This window comes from Falco cherrug, chromosome 7 (genome assembly GCF_023634085.1).
Source record: "Falco cherrug isolate bFalChe1 chromosome 7, bFalChe1.pri, whole genome shotgun sequence".
NCBI lineage: Eukaryota > Metazoa > Chordata > Aves > Falconiformes > Falconidae > Falco > Falco cherrug.
Window position 1 is genome coordinate 18,111,241 of NC_073703.1, and position 18,100 is coordinate 18,129,340.

General features: G+C 48.1%; 1 protein-coding gene across 1 annotated transcript in view; it reads right to left on the reverse strand.

Annotated features, from left to right (window-relative positions):
- PRTG (protogenin) overlaps positions 1–5,699 on the reverse strand; it is a 91,794-nt gene extending 86,095 nt beyond the window's left edge. The window contains 2 exon segments of the mRNA XM_055717353.1: positions 4,567–4,869; positions 5,612–5,699. Of these exon segments, the coding sequence (XP_055573328.1) occupies positions 4,567–4,869; positions 5,612–5,699 (391 nt within the window).
- Positions 5,700–18,100: the final 12,401 nt, after the last annotated feature.

The window sequence follows — 18,100 nt, forward strand, 5'->3', positions numbered from 1 at the left end:
GAGGTCTACATGCATTTGGAAGACACCTGAAATGACAGATTCCATACAAACTGATAACTGTATTGTTAGACCACGGCTGTTAATCCCTTCATTTAGGGCAAGACACTAAAACTAATTAAAAAAAAAATATTAGTAGCAGAAGGGCAAAGTTTTTGCCTACACACATGTTCCACAAAGACTTTAGTTTGCTGAACATCTATTTTTGTGACAGTCTAAGTCTCAGTAGCCTTCCTCTGTCCCCACTAAGTCTTTCCACCTCCACATCACTCCTCTCAGTTATGCCAGTGCAATCGCTGTGAGTGGCTCCATGACAAACCGCATCAGGGAACTCATTTGGGTTAACACCATCTTTTGTTTTAATTCTATTATTTTAACCCAGATCAATTCCCTGTTCAGTTAACCACACGTGCAGCTGTGCCCACACAAGGAACAGCACAATGCAGAAGTGGGAACAAACAGCTGGAACTGCTAAGAAAACATGACTGTCACAGTACAGGATAAGGCTCAGCTGGATGCATTCTTAAATGCAAGTATTTAAAAGCAGAGCAAAAGATGCTACTTGGATATTAAAACATAAATATTGCTCATTATTGGCACAACAGTGGGACCAGAAGTCACATCACTGCCACAGCAGGTAAGCAAAATTGCAAACCCTCCACAAAGTATACCCTGCTATGTGTAAAAGGCCCAGCGTTTTGCAAACTGCAGTGCAACACACACATGCAGTTTCCCTCCAGCAGCATGTTCCCAGAAACCTTCCGCTTGCACAACCTTCACTCTTGCGAAATGCAGAAGTCTGTACATGAAGAATTGGGCTTATGTTTCCTGTAATCCACAAACATTAAAATCAATTTAGCCAAGTTACAAGAGAAGAAAGGGTTATCTAGGAACTCTCCTACCCAGTTGTATATATCCCATCCAACCCTCTTAAGACTTCAATTTCCAGTTTTTGTGAAAAGGAAATAAACGAGCACCCTGTCCAATCACTGCCCAAAGCCCGTGTTGCTAGCTTCAGAGCGCGATCCACCTTCTCCATTTATCGTTAACACCATCTCCTTGGAAGTCTAGTTTTATTTTTAGACAGCATCTTAGTTAACTGTGGTAAAATAGTCGTAATTTAAAAATGCAGGAATACAAAAAACTCAGCTTGTTTTTTTCTGGCTGATTCCAAGTTGTACCAAAAGTGTTAAGACTTTCTCCACAGTCTACGTTCCTTTTACATTCCATTCGAGAGACCTCTCTTATTAGCACAGGCAGCAGTAAGTCGAATTTTGAGTAACTCATACTCTTTATTATTAGTGTTTTACCCCCACATGTTGCCTCACAAAAGAACCACACAGGAACCTCCTCCTCTCCCCCCCCCAACAATAACCCTGCTTTGGAAGCAACTACAAGCATGTACTGAAACTAGTATTTATTTTTACCTAAGCAGTACCTCAGCCCCAGAGTTTTCTTTAAAAAAGTAGGGGGATCTCACCGAAAAAAAGCCCTAAATTAGTCAAATTCTTTTGTGCATGGATGAACAACAGGAAAGCAAAGCCTTGGGGCCTCTGGGGAGGAACCCTGTCCCTGCAGACCTACTCTGATGTGCTCGGGAGATAAGGCTCCATAGTGACACTTAAGGAAAGGCCTGCTCACATTTGAATTTCTGCATTCCTCAAGAACAATTCATGGCAATCACTAACTTTGCAGAGGAGCTACATGAAAGCTTTGGCCAATGAATGAGGGTCATCTGCTCTTTATCACAAGGGTAAACCTCATCCTGGCCAGTTTCTAACCTTTTAACCCTGTGAATTCTTAATTTGCACATGAATAATGGAATTCTTGCCAAGAGTGCAACCTTCAGCTTCCAGTTCCTAACTTTAGAAACCAAGACCTGATCTCCTTGTGTGTTCAAATCTTAAACTCTTGGACAGATTAAAGTTTTTGATTTCCAAATGCCACACTAAACATTACAATTCTGAAGCAAAAGATAAGCTTACTGGCAAAAGCTCTGACCAGGCAAAGTAAAAGAACATCCTCGCGCCCTGCTGCTACCAGTGACTGAAGAGAGAGAGTTTGCTTTTTTCCTCCAAAGAAAGAATGCCCATTTAATGCCTATTCTCCACCTGTTTAATATGTATAGTTCCTTCTGCACCCTGACCACAAGGTAATTTGCCTTCCCAGCAACACACAACTGCTTCTAAGCAAAATTGTAAGCCTACAAAATCCCTCACAAGACTTTTAATTTATTTCACTTGAAACATCTGTGAAGTCTGATCAACTCACGATAGCAGGCAGAAACACTGTAAAAATGAGATATAAAACTAATTTTGCGCATGTGTTATGGGCTTCAAAATATAACGATACAAATTACTGCCTTATTTCACAGTTTCATAGTAAAGATGACATTCTGAAACCAATCAGATTGGAGTATGATTCAAAAGAGGCGGCTGCTACATAGCATAACTCCATGTTTGGCCACTATTAACCACTTAATCGCTAAGTCAACAGCACCTACTGTGATCATTATGGATCCACAATCTCTTCCAGTTTTCTCCAACAGCCATAGGAAACCTTTCAAGTATGCAAAGAAAAAAAGAAACCTTTTGTCACAGTCTGGGGGAGGGGGCTGCAAACTAAAAGTCTCTCTCCACAGCATGCAATCTGTTGGTTCATAACTCTTCCTTGGCGAAGGTCTTTCATTATCAAAAAATCAAAACAAAATTAAACCTTCTTTCTGGTGAAATAATGTGCATGTGAGAAACAAACATTTATAAAAGTTCAGTAGTGCCTGAATAAAACCAGATACTACAAGTATATTACTATGCTGTACTACGATAGTGCTCTGTACTACTTTTCCAGAAGTTCTCTGATACCGAGCACAGAGCTTATACTGCAATGTCTCCTATTTAAAAGGGCCCTAAATTTTCCACGGTCCTACACATGGGATCCATCAGCCACTGCTTTACTTTATATTTATTTTTAAAAAAATAATCTTATCCTCTTAAGAAAGGTTTTCTTCAGTCTGTTAATGAAACCCAATGATGTGAATTTAAATAACAATACTAATACTTCATTTTTCCCCTTTTTATGCAAAGTACCCAAGAACTGCTTGGTCTATTAATCCTGTATATGAGTAAGATGCCATGACACAAAAGTAGTAAGGTTTCTGAAATCAAGAGTTCACAGATCAGCCTCTTACAGCATGTGAAAACCTCATCGCGTACTTGGAGCCACCTGCTTCCAGGCTGGTTTTCAAATGCCCAATGCTGTCACTCACTGGACAAGGAATTTCACACCTTCCTGGGATATCTATGGACAGTTTTTATACTCAATTCAGAAGCACACAGAAAAAATGACAGATGTTAACATTGAGCCATCTTTTAACGTAACTTAATGTTCCAATTGCATTAACCAGTTTCAGACTGAATTTGGTAAAACTTGCAATTTACAACTAATGTCAAGTTTCCATTGAGGTATCAGCACCACAGTTTCATGCAACTTGCTACTGAGAAGAGGGTTGAAGAGGTCAAAGGAAGCCTTTTCCTATTAGATTAAGTTCATCAGTTGAGTCCTATTATACAGAGAACATGAGAAGACTACATAAACTGTGTACTCTCTGCATTACACTTCCTTTGCAATGACTCTGTGTACCTCTGGAAAGCAAAAAAAATCATAGAATCATAGAACAGTGTTGTAGAAGCAGTCTACTGGCAAAGCTCTGCACTGGCATAGAAAGAGGCACGGCATCCAGTTCCCAACACGCATCTATTCCTCAATACATTTAAAGATGCTAGGAAAACAGAGAGCAACATGCACTCAGGGTCAGAATGTTAAAGCCATAAAGGTACTTACTTACACACAACTATTCCCTTCGCCATTCATCCAGCAGCAGGGAGTCACCCTAGAAACGTGACTCTCACATCCTAGTGGAACCACCTAACAGGCCCTTATGGTCTGTTCCAGAGGAATCCCAAAAGGGACAGCACCTGCATCTGCTTGGCTGAACACACATTTCAGAAAAGCAAGGGCTTGGTAACATAACCCTCACGGGTGCCCAAAAAACCTTTCCTCTCTTTCTCCTCCCAAAGACAGCCAGCTCTGTTAACCACTCCGCCCTACCTCAAGATGACACAACACAACGTCAAGCTATAGAACAAAGAATCATTTTTTTTTTTAATCAGATTTGCGAATAACCCTTCTAAGGCTGCCTGAACAGCAACTGGGAAGCAAGAGCCAGGGCTTCTGTAGCCCGTTGCAAGCACAACTGCACATCACCACCTGCTCTGGACACCAGTGACCCACATGAGCTGCCCACACAAGGCACCACTGCCCACGAGGTCTCACAGGTGGCTGCACTGCTTCTGACACATCACGTCCTTGAAAAGGGGATACCACAAGTTTTGCTCACAATCTTTAAACACTTGAAATAAAACCAAGGTTCTGCAGAATTGACTCGCACTTTGGGGTTTTTTTGTAATTTGTCTTTTCAGGTACACAATCAAAACAAGAGGTCTGTGTGGTGTTCAGGGAATTGCTGTCACAAACTCAGGAGCAGGTTAACAAACAGGCGCAGAAACTTACTTGCTAGTGTGAGGTGGCTTTTTTGACTGAGAATGGCCCCATATTTGTTCAGAGCTAAACACTGGTAAAATCCTTCATCAGTCAGCTCTCCTTTCTTTCCTTCCACCTCACTGATATATAACGAGCCGTTGGATAAGGTGTAGATCCGTTCACTTTCAGATACTTTGCCTCCATTTTTCAGCCACGTAATAGTTATAGGAGCTTCTCCACGGGCTTGGCAGTCTAAAACCACCGGATCCTTCCTTGAGACAGTAACATCCTGAGGCTCTTTCACAAAAAACAGTTCGCTAAAGCACCACACTCCTAAGAGAGAGGGAGAAAGACGTCGCCTGTCAGTAGGATGCGCCAGTTGCCGAGCGCACTGGCGGCGCCCCCGCACGCCGTAAGCGCTGTGGAGGGCTCCCAGCCCTCCCAACTGGGAAAAAACTCCGGAAAAACTCCGGGAAACCCGCGGGGCCGGCTCCAAGCGGAGCAAAGGCACCACGCCGTGCAACACCCAGGCGTTCGCCTCGTTTGCCAACGCGCTGTGCCAACGGGCCAGCGAGCCAGAGCCCGCACCGCCCGCACCGGCAGCGCCTGACCCCGCGGGGGCGGCCGGGCACCGGGGACCCCCCGCTGCGGCGGGGCTGCCGCACAGGTGCGGCCCTCGCCGCGCCGCTCGCTGATTTCACCGGCCCGCCAGCGGAGCCGGCGCGGGGCGGCTCGTAAAAGGCTGATTTTACAGGGCATCGTTAGCGAGAGCCCCGCGCCAGCGAGCGGGGGGGCCGCAAACCGCCCCGCGCCCCGCACGGCCCCGCGCCCCGCACGGCCCCTCAGGCATCGCGAGGGCGCGAGCTCGTGGCTCATTAACGGTCGCTCCGGCCGGGCGCGAACCCCCCGCGGCCCGCTCGCGCCCCCTGCCGGCGGGGCGCCCCCCCCACCCCCGCCCGCTCCGTCGCGGCGCGAACAAAGCGCGGGGCCGGTTCCCGCTCCGGCCGGTCCCGCCGCCTCGGGGTTGATCGAGCCGGGAGCGGGCGCGGGCGGACAATGGGGCGCGCGGACCCACCTGGCAGCGGGAGCAGCAGAGCCCGCAGCAGCGCCCGCAGCAGCGCCCGGCGGCGGAGCGGCGCCATTTAGCGGGAGGCGGCTGGCATGCCCCGCCGGCCCGGCCGCCGCGAGAGAGACCGGTCAGCGGCCGAGGGGAGGAGACAGGGGACGGACGGAGCGGCCCCGGCGCGCCCGTCCCGGCCCTACTCTCCGCATCTCGTCTCCATTGGCCTTTGGGGAGGAGAGGGGCGAGGGGCCGGGCTGGGCGGGGGGCGGGGGAGGGAGGGCCGCGGCTGGACGGGGCGGGCCGCGGGGCGGGGGGCCGCGGCGGACAATACCCCGGGGCGTGGGGGGCGGCAGGAGCCGCTGGCCCCGCGCACGAGGGGCGACGGGCTCTGGCGCCATCTGGGCCGAGCCCCCCCCTCCCGGGGCGGGGGTGCCCGGCGCAGCCCCCGCAGCCGCCGCCTCTCCTGGACAGCGCGGGGCCCCGACGGCGGCTCCCGGGCCACGCGCTTCGCGGGTGGGTGGGGGCTGAGCCCCCCCGGCCGGGGCGGGCGCTGCCGGCCGTGCCCCCGGCGCAGGCCCCCCCCCAGCCCCCCGGTCCCACCAGCAAAAGGCGCGCTGAGCCCGAGCCGCCCGTACCGAGGTGCTGTGCCCGAACCGGGCTGCCCACGGGGGGCACCCCACGGCGGGGGGGGGGGGGCCGGGGCAGGTGCAGCGGCGCCCCGGTTCGGCACAGCACCCCCGCACCCCGCTGAACCGGGCTGTCCCGCACCCGCCGCTGACTTTTTGCGTGCCGCTCGCACACGGCGTGCCATTTTGTCCGCCGCTTGCCGCTGCCCCCTTCGCACAGCACCGGTAAAACCACTTCCAGATGGCCGTGCGGGGCAGGGCGCCGCTGCCGCGGACCAGCCGCCCCTCGCTCCCTCTGCACCAGAAAGCAGCCCCAGGTTTGCAGCCGCCCCCAGCCCAAAACGCAGCTGCCCACGTGCCAGCTAAACTGCAAGACGTACGGAGCGAAGCGCTCCGCTGCCGGCACCCTAGGGCCGGTTTGTACGTGAAACACCGTCAACTCAAAGGGTGCCGCTACCATTGAAGCTTTCAGCTTCCCCCCCATGCTTGCAGAGAGTGATTTCTAAGCTCTTTTTTTTTTTTTTTTTTTTTTTTTGTCTGTGCAGAGTTCTAGTTTCTAAAGTTACCGCCGAGGAAGGCATCTTCTTACTCAGCACATTTGCCCCCTGTTTGCATTCATTGTGAGAGCTGCTGACTTCAGTGACAGGCAAGTTTTTACAGCTTTTTGTTCCTGCCAGCACTGCAAAGCTCACAGAGCCGCGAGCTGGCAGCCAAGCTTGGTCCTTTCTGCTGCATCATCACCGGCACCGGCTACAGCCTCAGCCCGTGACTCCTCCAAAAGCCTTCAGGAGAAAACCAGAGCTATCTAAACATGACATAAGCCATAGTTTGACCTATATCACCTTCCTTACTTGTCAAAAATACATGAGCAGAAGAATTGAGCTTGCTCTGATCTTAGCACGAGTTTTCAGGAAAAGTAATTAGGAAAGATTTGCTTTACATGCAAATCAGTTACCCAAAAGGCATCCAGGCAGTTTCACAGTCACTTTGCAGAGCAGAACCGCACGTACACCACTGTGGTGTCCAAATAGGAGCAAATACAGCAACAGGATCCACTTGATCAGTTAAATCTCCCCGGTGTTCTATTTTAGGCAGTCAGAAAAGCGTGAACTATGAAAAAGTGTCACCAGTAATGTTGTTTATATTATTTTTGATAATTAATGATTAAACATTCATTCTTTCATTCTAGTGGCAAACTCACGACTTCCATTTGCAGCTCATGCCTGTACGCTACTCTCTCCTGCTGAACTCTGGTTGATCAGAGTGACCTGAATTTGAGATTTCCCGGCGGAAGATGACAAACACCAACAGGGAACGCCTTTCCCAGTAACGTTCCTATGCCATGTGCTTTGATCAGTTGGTGGAGAGGCTGAAGCTGTCCCGGGTTAGATGCAATGTTATTTCCCTGCAGCCCTGGGCGCAGCAGGGTGCTGCTTCCCGCAGGCACGAGCGGGTGCTGTGCTGTACCACCCAGCAGCGGGCACTACCCCACCATCCCAGGAGGGACACCCCCTTGCCCTATTCACTAGCCCTTTCTGAAGCAGGAGTTGGTCCTGGTAGACCAGGGGACATAAAAAAAGCCCACGGATAGAGAGCAAGTTGCAGTCCTACTTGTGGGCTGGTTTCCATTAGCTGTGATGTCTGTGCTCTTTCTGCTCTATTCTGCCGTGGCGGGGAAACCGCTTTACCGTCTCCCTGGACTATGCTGTGCCAGCAGGAGGCTTTGACTCGTGAGATCAAATGCAATATTTGTCTTCAATGGCTTAACAAAGAAAAGTGCTTCCCGCTGAAGCGCTCCTTGTGCCTGGGTCTGGGCAGCTGCAAACACCGATATTTCCATTTTCACATTTCTGTTGAGCAAAACAAATAATTAATTCCTTACTAGAATTAAGCAGCCCTGTAACTAGAAGAGCATAAATTCTCCCTCCTTAATTTGCTAGAAGTCATTATGTTAACACATTTTCCAGTAATTAATTGAATTAGAGATAGCGCAGACTTGCGATAGCATATCTACATTCATACTTCACTGCCAGCTAGTAAACCCATTGACCCACAGTTTAAAGGCACCGCCAGCCATAACTTTGTCAAATACTCCGTGTTAGTAAATGTGGAGCCAATAAACACAATTATCTACCTGGCTAGCCATCTCACAGCAGCATTACCTTGAGAGAGCTAGAATGGCTCTCCAGGATGAGTACAAGGTATTGCCAGCCAACATGAACACAGCTGTGCCTACTTTGCTGCAGGGCAGCAATTTTTCTTCTGTCACCAACACCGACTTTTTTTTTTGTTTGTTTGACTGTATTTTTGGCATACGTGGAAAGCTATGCAAACTTCCCGGATTTGTGGTTCTTTTCGTACCCATATAAACCCTTTTCTATGGTTTCTCTTAGCTTTTGGGGTGTGCACACGCTGCAGACATCTTGCAAAGAAATAATAACTTTTAATACTTCAGAAGTCAGCTCCTCAATGCCTTAAAACCCAAGTCACTAGTAAGAGCTCTCTTTGAAGTGCTACTGGAATATGGCGTGCTGCCCGGGTTGCTGTCTGTAAATAACCTGATGTACCTTACAGTGCAGTTTCACCCTCAGCCACGGCAAGCCCAGGTGATGTGTTTCCTGAAAAGAAAGATTTTAACAAGCAGATCGACATGAATAGATCTAGCTCAGGGCTTTGCTCCACTGCTCTTCTGCGTGCGTGTAAGGGCAGCTGTCAATCCATCCAGGACTGCTAAACTGGGCTGGGGCTGTAAAATCCAGGATTTTGGCCCCATTATGAACCAGCAAAGAGAGAAAGGGACTTTCCCAACATGAACGAAGTGAACGAACGTATGACCATGGTGTTTATACGCCTTGAAGCATTACTGACATGCAGAAAGGGAACTAACAGGCAGGACTCTTCCCTGGGATGGAACGTAGCAGCCTCAGGAAAAGGAAAGCATCTGAAAATTCACCTGTAACTGGAGCTTCCCAAGGTGAACTCTGCATTTATGGGATGTCTGCAGCCACAAGCCCAGGGTGGAGAACGCAGTTTCTTTCCAGGTTAGAATAAGGTTTTTCTTGCGTAAGACCAATTTTATTTCTTTCACCTTAAGCCAGAAATAGTTCAGTTTGGTCTATGGTCAATTTTGCACTAAGCATTTCAGCCCTACCTAAGAAAAAGAATAGCACACGTTAGCTCTCATTCCTGCGGTCTGGGAAAAGCAGTCACAGCAGCACGGATGGTGTTTGGCACGGCCACAAACTGCCCCAGCTGGGTGCCCACAGGCTGCCGTGTCCCGCCTGACCTCAAAAGCTCAGAGATGGGAACGTGGCTTTGCCCACACGATCCATTCCCCTGGTTTGGCATTGCACAGCTCTGCTGTAACACCATAAGGTTGTGGGACGGAAAAGGACAGGGGTGAGCACCCATGGGTGGGAAACAGGAGAGGTGGGGAGAAAGCTGCTTACAGTGGTCTGAGGGTCCCCGCTGGCACATATCCTCAGTTAGCTGCTGCCTATAAGGGGTAGTAGTAGGGTCCAGGAGCCCAAATTCATTTTCAAACCAACATAAAACCATTACTCCGGTCCCCTCCCTGCTCCCAGCCCCACAGGCTCAACCCTCCCCTGGTACCAGTGCCAGGTCCCAGCTTGTCCTCTGCCTCTGCTGGCAGGTCACACGGAGCTGCCGTGTGTCACCGGTGGCGTGAAGCAAGCTGCGGCTACAGGCACCCGGGGTGCAGGGAGGGGTACAGTCACCACGGGCAGTTTAGCACTGCTGCGGCAGCATTGGAGCGGCTGTCATTTTTCAGCGCAGGCTGAGAGCAGCGGTAATTGCCGGAGCCCTATTAACTACAGGGGAATTATGGCAATTTGCACCGGCTCAGCGCTGCCTTCAGCCGGTGGAGTCCTCAAGACCCAGCTAACAGGCTGCCACCACGCTGCACCCCCGGCGGGGTGTCATTAACCCTTCTTCTCAGGGAAGCCCCTTTTTTCTTTACAGTTCTTGCTCCGAGTGTTTTTGATCTGGTGTCACCGTAGGCATGTTTAGACACTTCCTTGTTTCTCATGCCAAACTCCCGACCCAATTACAACTGTATTCACAGATGTACACTTCGTGAAGCTAACTCTATTAAGACCCACCATACAAATGTTTACTTTTGGCACATTTGGTCACTTAGTGGATTCTTGCTTCATTTTGAACCTGCGTACAGTTGCCATCTCCTTTGCCTTCTCAAAGGAGAGTCACTCCTTCCCCGAGCAGATGGGCAAACACACCTTGGGATGAGCCCTCGGGATGCTAATGAACTTTCTCTCCAGGGAGCCTTCCTGTACAGGAACAGCACACCTCCTTGACAAAGGGATTTTAACACAGATCTCATCTGGTTATAAACCAACAAACACCAAAGTGGAAGGAGTACAATTATTTGCTGCTCTAGCAATTCATTTTCTTTCTTCCTTCCAGCTACCTTCCGCAACAGCACTCTGCTGGCCCGAACTGGTGGGTGCACCTCAGCCAGGCTGTTCCACAGTGCCCTGCAAGCAGCCTCCCGGCCTTCACCCTCTCTTCTGGAGGCTTGTCACACCAGAATGAAAAGGGACCAGGCCCTGAGTTTCAGCAGGAGAAAGAGGACTCCCCACCATCCACCCCTACTGCTGGAGGCAACCGCAGGCAGCATGGAAAAGCAGCCTTGCAGGGATCTGGCAAAGTGCATTTCCTCGCTCTGCCGTGCCTGTTTGCTGCTGCTGGAAGGTGGGAAAAATACCAAAGTGTTTTTGCTCAGTCACTCTGTTGTTTCCTAGATGGAAGACATCATGTCGTCTTGGTACATTTAAGAAACCACACGGCTACAGAGGGAGAGCAGGCACCTGAGGGCAGAGCTGATCCCACAAACACTCTTCCCCTTGCACACAGCGTAGAGCTCTTCCCATGTGGACTCTGGGTTTACCACAGCTCCATGCTCTTTCTCCCAGCCCTCACACTACAGCTGATGCTCCTCTGCCTGTAGTGAGCTCCTCTGGGCATGTCACCTGCCAGAAAACTCTTCCTTTTTTCCACAGAGCTTGCTTTCTCCTGGTTTGTCTCTCTGCAGTGTAAAAGGAATGGTGAAACGCCAAGGGTTGCGACATGCAGCTGAAGGTGTGGCAATAGCATGGGCCAGCGGCTGCCCTGGCTCAGCTCAGCCAAACTGCCATGAACGTTTCCCAGGCCAGGGCAGCCTGCACGCCTCTGCCGTGCCTCCCTGGGCTCCCCCACGAGGTGCTGAGCACTGTTTACTACCCCTGACTTCAGGGATGCTCAGCATTCCTGGGAGGTAAGCCCTCGGTGCTCGGCTGGCTTGGGACCAAAGCGACAGCAGACAGGCAGTCGCAGCTGGAATTTGTGCACTGAAACACTCAGAGTAACTTCATTAGGGGTTTATGCATATGTGGAAATCGCAGCAAGGAGCAGGAAGGGCCAGCAGGTGAAGAAGAGCTGCCCCATAAACTGCATTTGCAATGTATGTATTTTTTAATTGGCTGAGTACAGTCCCCCCCTCTCAACCCATTCCCCAGTAAGACAGCAAAACAAAATCCTGGAAATGCTTCAGTACTGTACTCCGATGTTATCTTCTATAAATCAAAGCGTTAATACACTGGGTCGATACAATAAGTATCAAACTAAGAATAACTGCATAGAAAGAAAGTATCTCCTAGGTTACCACTTTCTCTGTTTGAATCTACAAAGGAATCTCACGAACCTTCCAGACAGAAGCAGCTTTTTGTTAGCATCTTTCTTGCTTATCATGACAACCCATGTTCGGCAGCTATTTGTTTAGCAACAGGCATGAAATACAGTCTCCTTTCATCCTTGTGTAAGTTACCTTCATTCTGCTGTTACACCAAGAAACAGGCAAACCGTTTCTGCCTCTTTTCCTCTATATGATTGCTATCAGGAAACAATTACTGGAAATAAACCAAATGAAAACCAAGGCAAATCAGCGACTGACTAGCAGTTGGACAAACTGCTGAATATACCGTGCTACAGATACCTTTTTATTTTTGCTGTGAAAGCTTGCAGCCCTTTCCTTTGTCTTTACATTCTCAGCTTGTTAACAATGCAGCCTTTCCTCTTATCTGCAATTTATCCCAAGGAACTATTAAAAAGAAGGATTGGAGGAGGCTTCCTGCTGCTCTTGTCCCATTTCATCTCACAGAGACATAAGGAATTGCTGGTCAGGGAGAGGCCACTTGGCCAAAAGCAGCCTGTGCCCCATGGGTTTATCTCCCCTCTGCCAGCGCTGCTCCCTCCAGCTCTCTGCCCTGTCACGGGAGAGCGATCACCTCTCAGGAGTGTGAAGATAAACAAATTTGAAGCCTTCAAGGCATGTTCCCAGCACCTCCTCCCCCTCACATGCACCCAGGCTCTCGCCCTGCAAACACCCCTGCACACAACACTGCTTTGGGGATGGATACTGGGATGTTTGAAGGGCCATGGGAAACTGGGACTTACACCAGAACCGTTCCACCAAGAATTCAGGCTAAACCGCTAAAGGCAACACCCCGGTGCAAGGAGCAAGCCTGTGTCAAGGCGCAGCCAGCCCAGGGGAGCCAAAGGCAGGCCACCACGGGGGTCATTTCTTTTGATACCAAAATTACCGCCTCCATCAGCTGCAGCCACCAGGATTTTACCTGGTTTTTATCTCGGCTGGGCTGTGGGAGTCACTTGGGAGCCCATGGGGATTCCTCGTGTTTTAGAGGCTCTGGAAGAGCCGCCCGCCCGGTGCTGGGCAGGAGCTGAAGGCAGGAGGCACGGCTGGATCACAGTGCTCTCAGTGGACTGAGGGGAAGCAGAGCAGCACCCCAGTTCCTCTCCCCACCCACATTGCCCCTAACCTGGCTCAGGTCTCTATCTGGCCCACGCTGAGGCGCAGCAGGGCAAGAGGAGCTCAGATGCTCCGCTGGAAGCACACCCACAGGCACCCTCCCTTTGTTTGATGCAATTCAGCGCTTCGAAGCTTGCTCTGCCTCTGTTGGGTTGGCCTAAGAGCTTGCACAGCTAGGCGAGGAATCAGACCAGAGAACTGATCCTGATGGAAATGCTTTGGGGTATACAAGGACTTTTTTTGCTGGAATCAAGTCCCTGGTTCGGTTTAGTATGTGGCATCCATGGATGAGCCTGCATAGCGCATCCACCAAGGAACCCGCAGTTAATGCTGCTGGTAGTGTAACTTGGTTTCCGCTGTGCTGCTATCCAGTATCTAATCGTTACCTCAGGATTATACTTGCTAAAGGCTAAATAACATTTTGCTGTCATTTATGGTCAGATACCTCTAGAAAGTCACAGTGGCCAAATGACATAACTTGTATTGGGCAAATAATACACATATCAAACACACAACACGTGCACACCAAAATGTTCATCTTAAGTAAAGAGGAAAAAGTGTGTGTGGTGGTGGGGATGCAGAGTGGTGATGGTGGAGTTTTATGGTAAGTTTTTGAGTTAAATTGGCCTACTATGCTCAGCTGAGGACCAGGCCAGTGCAAGCCACTGAGTGGAAATCCCATCTGGAGCAGCTGGGGCCACAGGTGCATCCCATTCAGCATCAGCAAGCTGTTGCAGCATTGAAAGCACGATGCCTTACCCTTACAAGAGAAAAGAAAACCTTCAGCCCAGAGCAAGCAGTCCAAATCCTCCCCCGAGTATCAGAACTCCTACTGGCTTGAGGAGGGGCAGAGATGGACAAATGCCCTTTCCAAGGCATCCTGAGCAAGCTGCAGCCCCTCCCTGTTAACACCTCCAGTGTGGGATACCCCCGGTCACATCCTGCAGCTCAGCTCCCCACTGCGTCCCATGCCCAGCCTGCAGCCCCAACTGTGATCTGTTCCATCTTCAAGTCAGATACAGTCTGATTAGGATTAATTTCTTTCTACAGCAAGACATCAACTGATCCAGCCTGTTTGCACCTTCAGAATCAATTAAATAGCCAGGCTTTCTCCAGTACAAAAAAGTATTTACATGATCAAAATGTTATTCACTTTCCGAATTCAGGTTTACATAAGCATGCAAAAAGATTTCAACTTCACCTCTTTTATCTTTAAAAAATTGTAGACATTTATGTAAGTAAAAATTTGATCTTAAAATGGTTGACAATCAGACTTTGAATTCCCAGTACAAAAAATGTTAAAAATTAATTATTTTGAAAAAAAGCATAATTTTTAGGTATATGTTAACAGAGATTGTATTATTTTTGCCTTGAATGAAGCAGCACCTGTTATGTTTTGATAGCTACTTTTAATTACACTAAGAGAAAAGCAGTTGTATCATTCTGATAAAGCACAGAATTATTTTTACTAGCCTGTGAAGTAATTACTCTGTGAGTCTTCAGCACAGGATATACATAATTGCTTAACACAATTGCTTAATACTTTTTGCACAGGGTGCCTATCATTATTGTACTGAGATGCAACACATGAATGAGCAGCTTCTCAATCCCCTGGGTTTGGGTCCAATTCTGTAAGCCTACGTAGAAAGGAAGGCATTTATTTAAAACTCTGCATTACAGCAAGCAATAGCGCATGAACAACTAATCAGGAATAAATCTATTAAGGGTGGACAACTAATTACTGGGCAGCAGTTCATAGAATGGGGACGATGACCCGTAACTCCACCAAGCACTTTCCGCAACTGAATTTATTATATAGTGTATCATAATTAGAAAATAATTGTTATAACTATTCAAGGTAAAGAAAACATATTCACTGTAAGCCACAGCTTCAGCTTGAGGGTAATTTCTAATCTCTTCTATATAGCAACCACCCAGAAACTCTATTACGTGGGCAAATGAAGAAAGCAAGTTCTCGGGACAAAAGGATGGGATGGCAAGGCCAGGGTAACTTCTGTCCAAGTGGCACAGTTTGTCATATCTGACAGCCCGCTGAAGAAAGTTATCACTAGTTAAGGGCCTGACCCCACATTCCTTAAGCAGACAAAAATCTCTTTGAAGTCAATGAAGCATACTGCTCAGATAACTGTATCAGGGCTTGGCAATTAATGAAAACTTTTAATTTCTCAAGTAGATTATAAAAGGTTTTCCCTGCAAAACAACTATTACATGTTACTCACAGCAACTCCTCAGCAGCGCGGGTTTGTTTCCAGCAGCTCTTGCAGCACAGTAACCGTTTCTCACTAACTAGGAATTACCAAAAGTCAGAACACCACAGCGTTTTCTGTTTGCATTGATCTGCCTTAAGTGTTCTTCTCTAGCTGAAGTCTAGTTGAAGGTTTTGACAGCTTTGCATTCAAAAGGTCAGTAAGCAGTCCTCAGGGCAATTTGATTTAAACCTTTAGCATTTTGCATACTCCCAAGCAGCACTGCCTAGTAGGACGTGTGTTCACAGCCTCTGAAAGGTCACACTTCCCAGCCCTCGAAACAAAACCTGAGTCAGAAATACTTCAGCTTGTAGAAAATACCAGAAAAGCTATCAGACAATTATGAAAACATTTTCCATTAAATTAAACTCAAAAGGGCTTAAGAAAAACAAATTGAGATGTATGTTTTTAGACTGCAGTGTATTTCAACAGAAAGTTTTACATTCTGTCACATTTCGGAAGGCTGCTTTATCTGTCTTTCCTCAAGAGGCACGCTCACTCACCCAATGTCTGTTCAGGTTTTCCAAGCTGCTTTGCCTCCCCTCACTCCCCGAAATCCCAAGCCTCTCTCTGGGATGAAAACCTGAAACCTACAATGCAGAATTTGTTTGAAGTCTCATTAAGCAAGAAACCTCAAATTAAGGACAGCGCAGCAAAACAAAACATTTTTTTACAGAGTCACGTGGATGCAAACCGAGCGTTACATGGAAGTGCTCCCTCATTATCCCCTTTGCAAGCTGTTTGTATTCTGCTTAGTGTGCTAATGATATATGTTCCACATAGAAAAAGCAATTAAGTCTCCACTTCAAAGAAAAATGATTTAGTGTAAGAGTACCAAAGCCTGTGCTTGCATCTCCTACTGATTTGGTGATGCCGCAGAGCCATACGGCAGCTGTTAAATGCTGAATTCCCATTTATAACAATAGAAGATGGTAGGTGTTGGTTGCCTTTTAAATGTGTAGAAGTTTCAATAAGGTGCTTCTCTAGCACCAGAAGTACAGATTCTTCTTGTTGGTGGTGCTCCAACGGCAGATAAATAAGTGAGCTCCTCTCAGTTCACATAGTAAGAGATGCACGTTGATTCCTTGAAAGAAATCATTTATTAAAAAAGGGGAGATATTAAAATAAACAAACTGACCCCAAAAAGCAGAATCCTATCAAATTATTTTCTTTGTATAAGACCCTATGCGAAGAACCCGAGCACCACGACAAACTAATTAACAAGAAACAGAAAGGAAAACACAAATGAACAGATAGCATGAGGAATGACAGACAGAAGAGCCTGGTCTCCTAACAATCAACACTCTTTCTGACCACACAAGAAATGAGTAAAGCAAAAGCAGTATTTAAAACTACACATATTCAGTTTTAATTACTTCAATTGTGTTTCGGCATGTTATCATCATCAGTATGTAATTCCCACTTTAGGGGACTGATAAGAGTATCAGGTATTTGCTAAGTAACATTGAAATCACACTGAAAAAAAAGAGAAGGTGGCAATCTGTGCTGATCCTGGCCACGTTTCTCATTGATGGTATGCCAGAGGCATCTGTGGATTTCAATATACACATAGCTTTTTGTAAAGACACAGTCAATTTGTGAAATAGCACTAAACTGCACTATGGATTCGCAGAACAAATCAAGTGCCAAAGGCACTAGGTAGCTTGCAAAGTAAATTTATGTATGAAATAATGAGGTTTGAGAGGGAAAAATAGGACAGAAAACGAGCAGACTGCGCTCACGTATTTTGCCTAGGTTTGACATGTAAGTACTCAACCCTGTCTCTAGTAAAAGAATGTGTTTAATATGCTACAGATGTGATTATAGTTACTAATAGTTAATAGTAACAGTAATTAGAAATAATTCAAGTCACATGGCCTTCAAGCTGCCTAAGTGAAGCCTCGGTGGCACTTAAAAGAAATTACCATTTTAGCTTCCTACTAACCCACAGCTCTGCCCCACGATGCAACAAGAACGCTGAGGAATCACCTGTACCACCTCCAGAAGTGACAGACTTCATCTAGAGGACACCCAACCCAAAAATCTGTCAGCTGAAATGCATTTGGAAGAGACCACCACAGCCCCCGCTGTCCCAGACCTCCCAGTTACTGTTCAGTGCTTCTTGCTCATACCTAAGGCCTCCGTCGCACTAGGCGGCAGAGCATTTCCACATCCATGATAACCCTTGGAATAAATGAGATATTTTAGAGAAAGACCATTTCAGACCCAAACATCTTTAAGTCGATACAAATCGAATTATTGACATCGATTGAAAAATGTAAGCAAGCCTCAGCTGCAGCCATCAGTGGACCTTACTTGTAAACAGCTTATACTGCAAGTCTTTGCTGAGGTTAATCTATATACTTTACCTTTCTTTAGGCTAAATAAATACACTTCTTCGACAGCGTCATATTTATTTATTCAGAAGCAGGAACGCCACTCACTAGATAACCGTAACAATTAACACACAAATTAACGTCACCGCCATCCTCATTAAACACGAAGCAGAACTGGTTTCACTTCCCCAGAAAAGCGAAGCTTGAAGCCTGAAAAGTTTCTGAGAGGATCTGCCCGCCCCTGGGGAGCCAACCCCGCACCCCGCTGCCCGCGCCCCGTTCCGCCGTCGCACCGGGGGGCTCCGACCGCGCACCCCGCCCCGGGGCCTGGCCCGGCCCGGTCGCTGCGGCGCCCCCTGGCGGCTCTCCAGCGCCACCACTCGCAGCGCCGCGGCCACGGGGGGGCGGGCGAGGGGCACTGGCAGCTT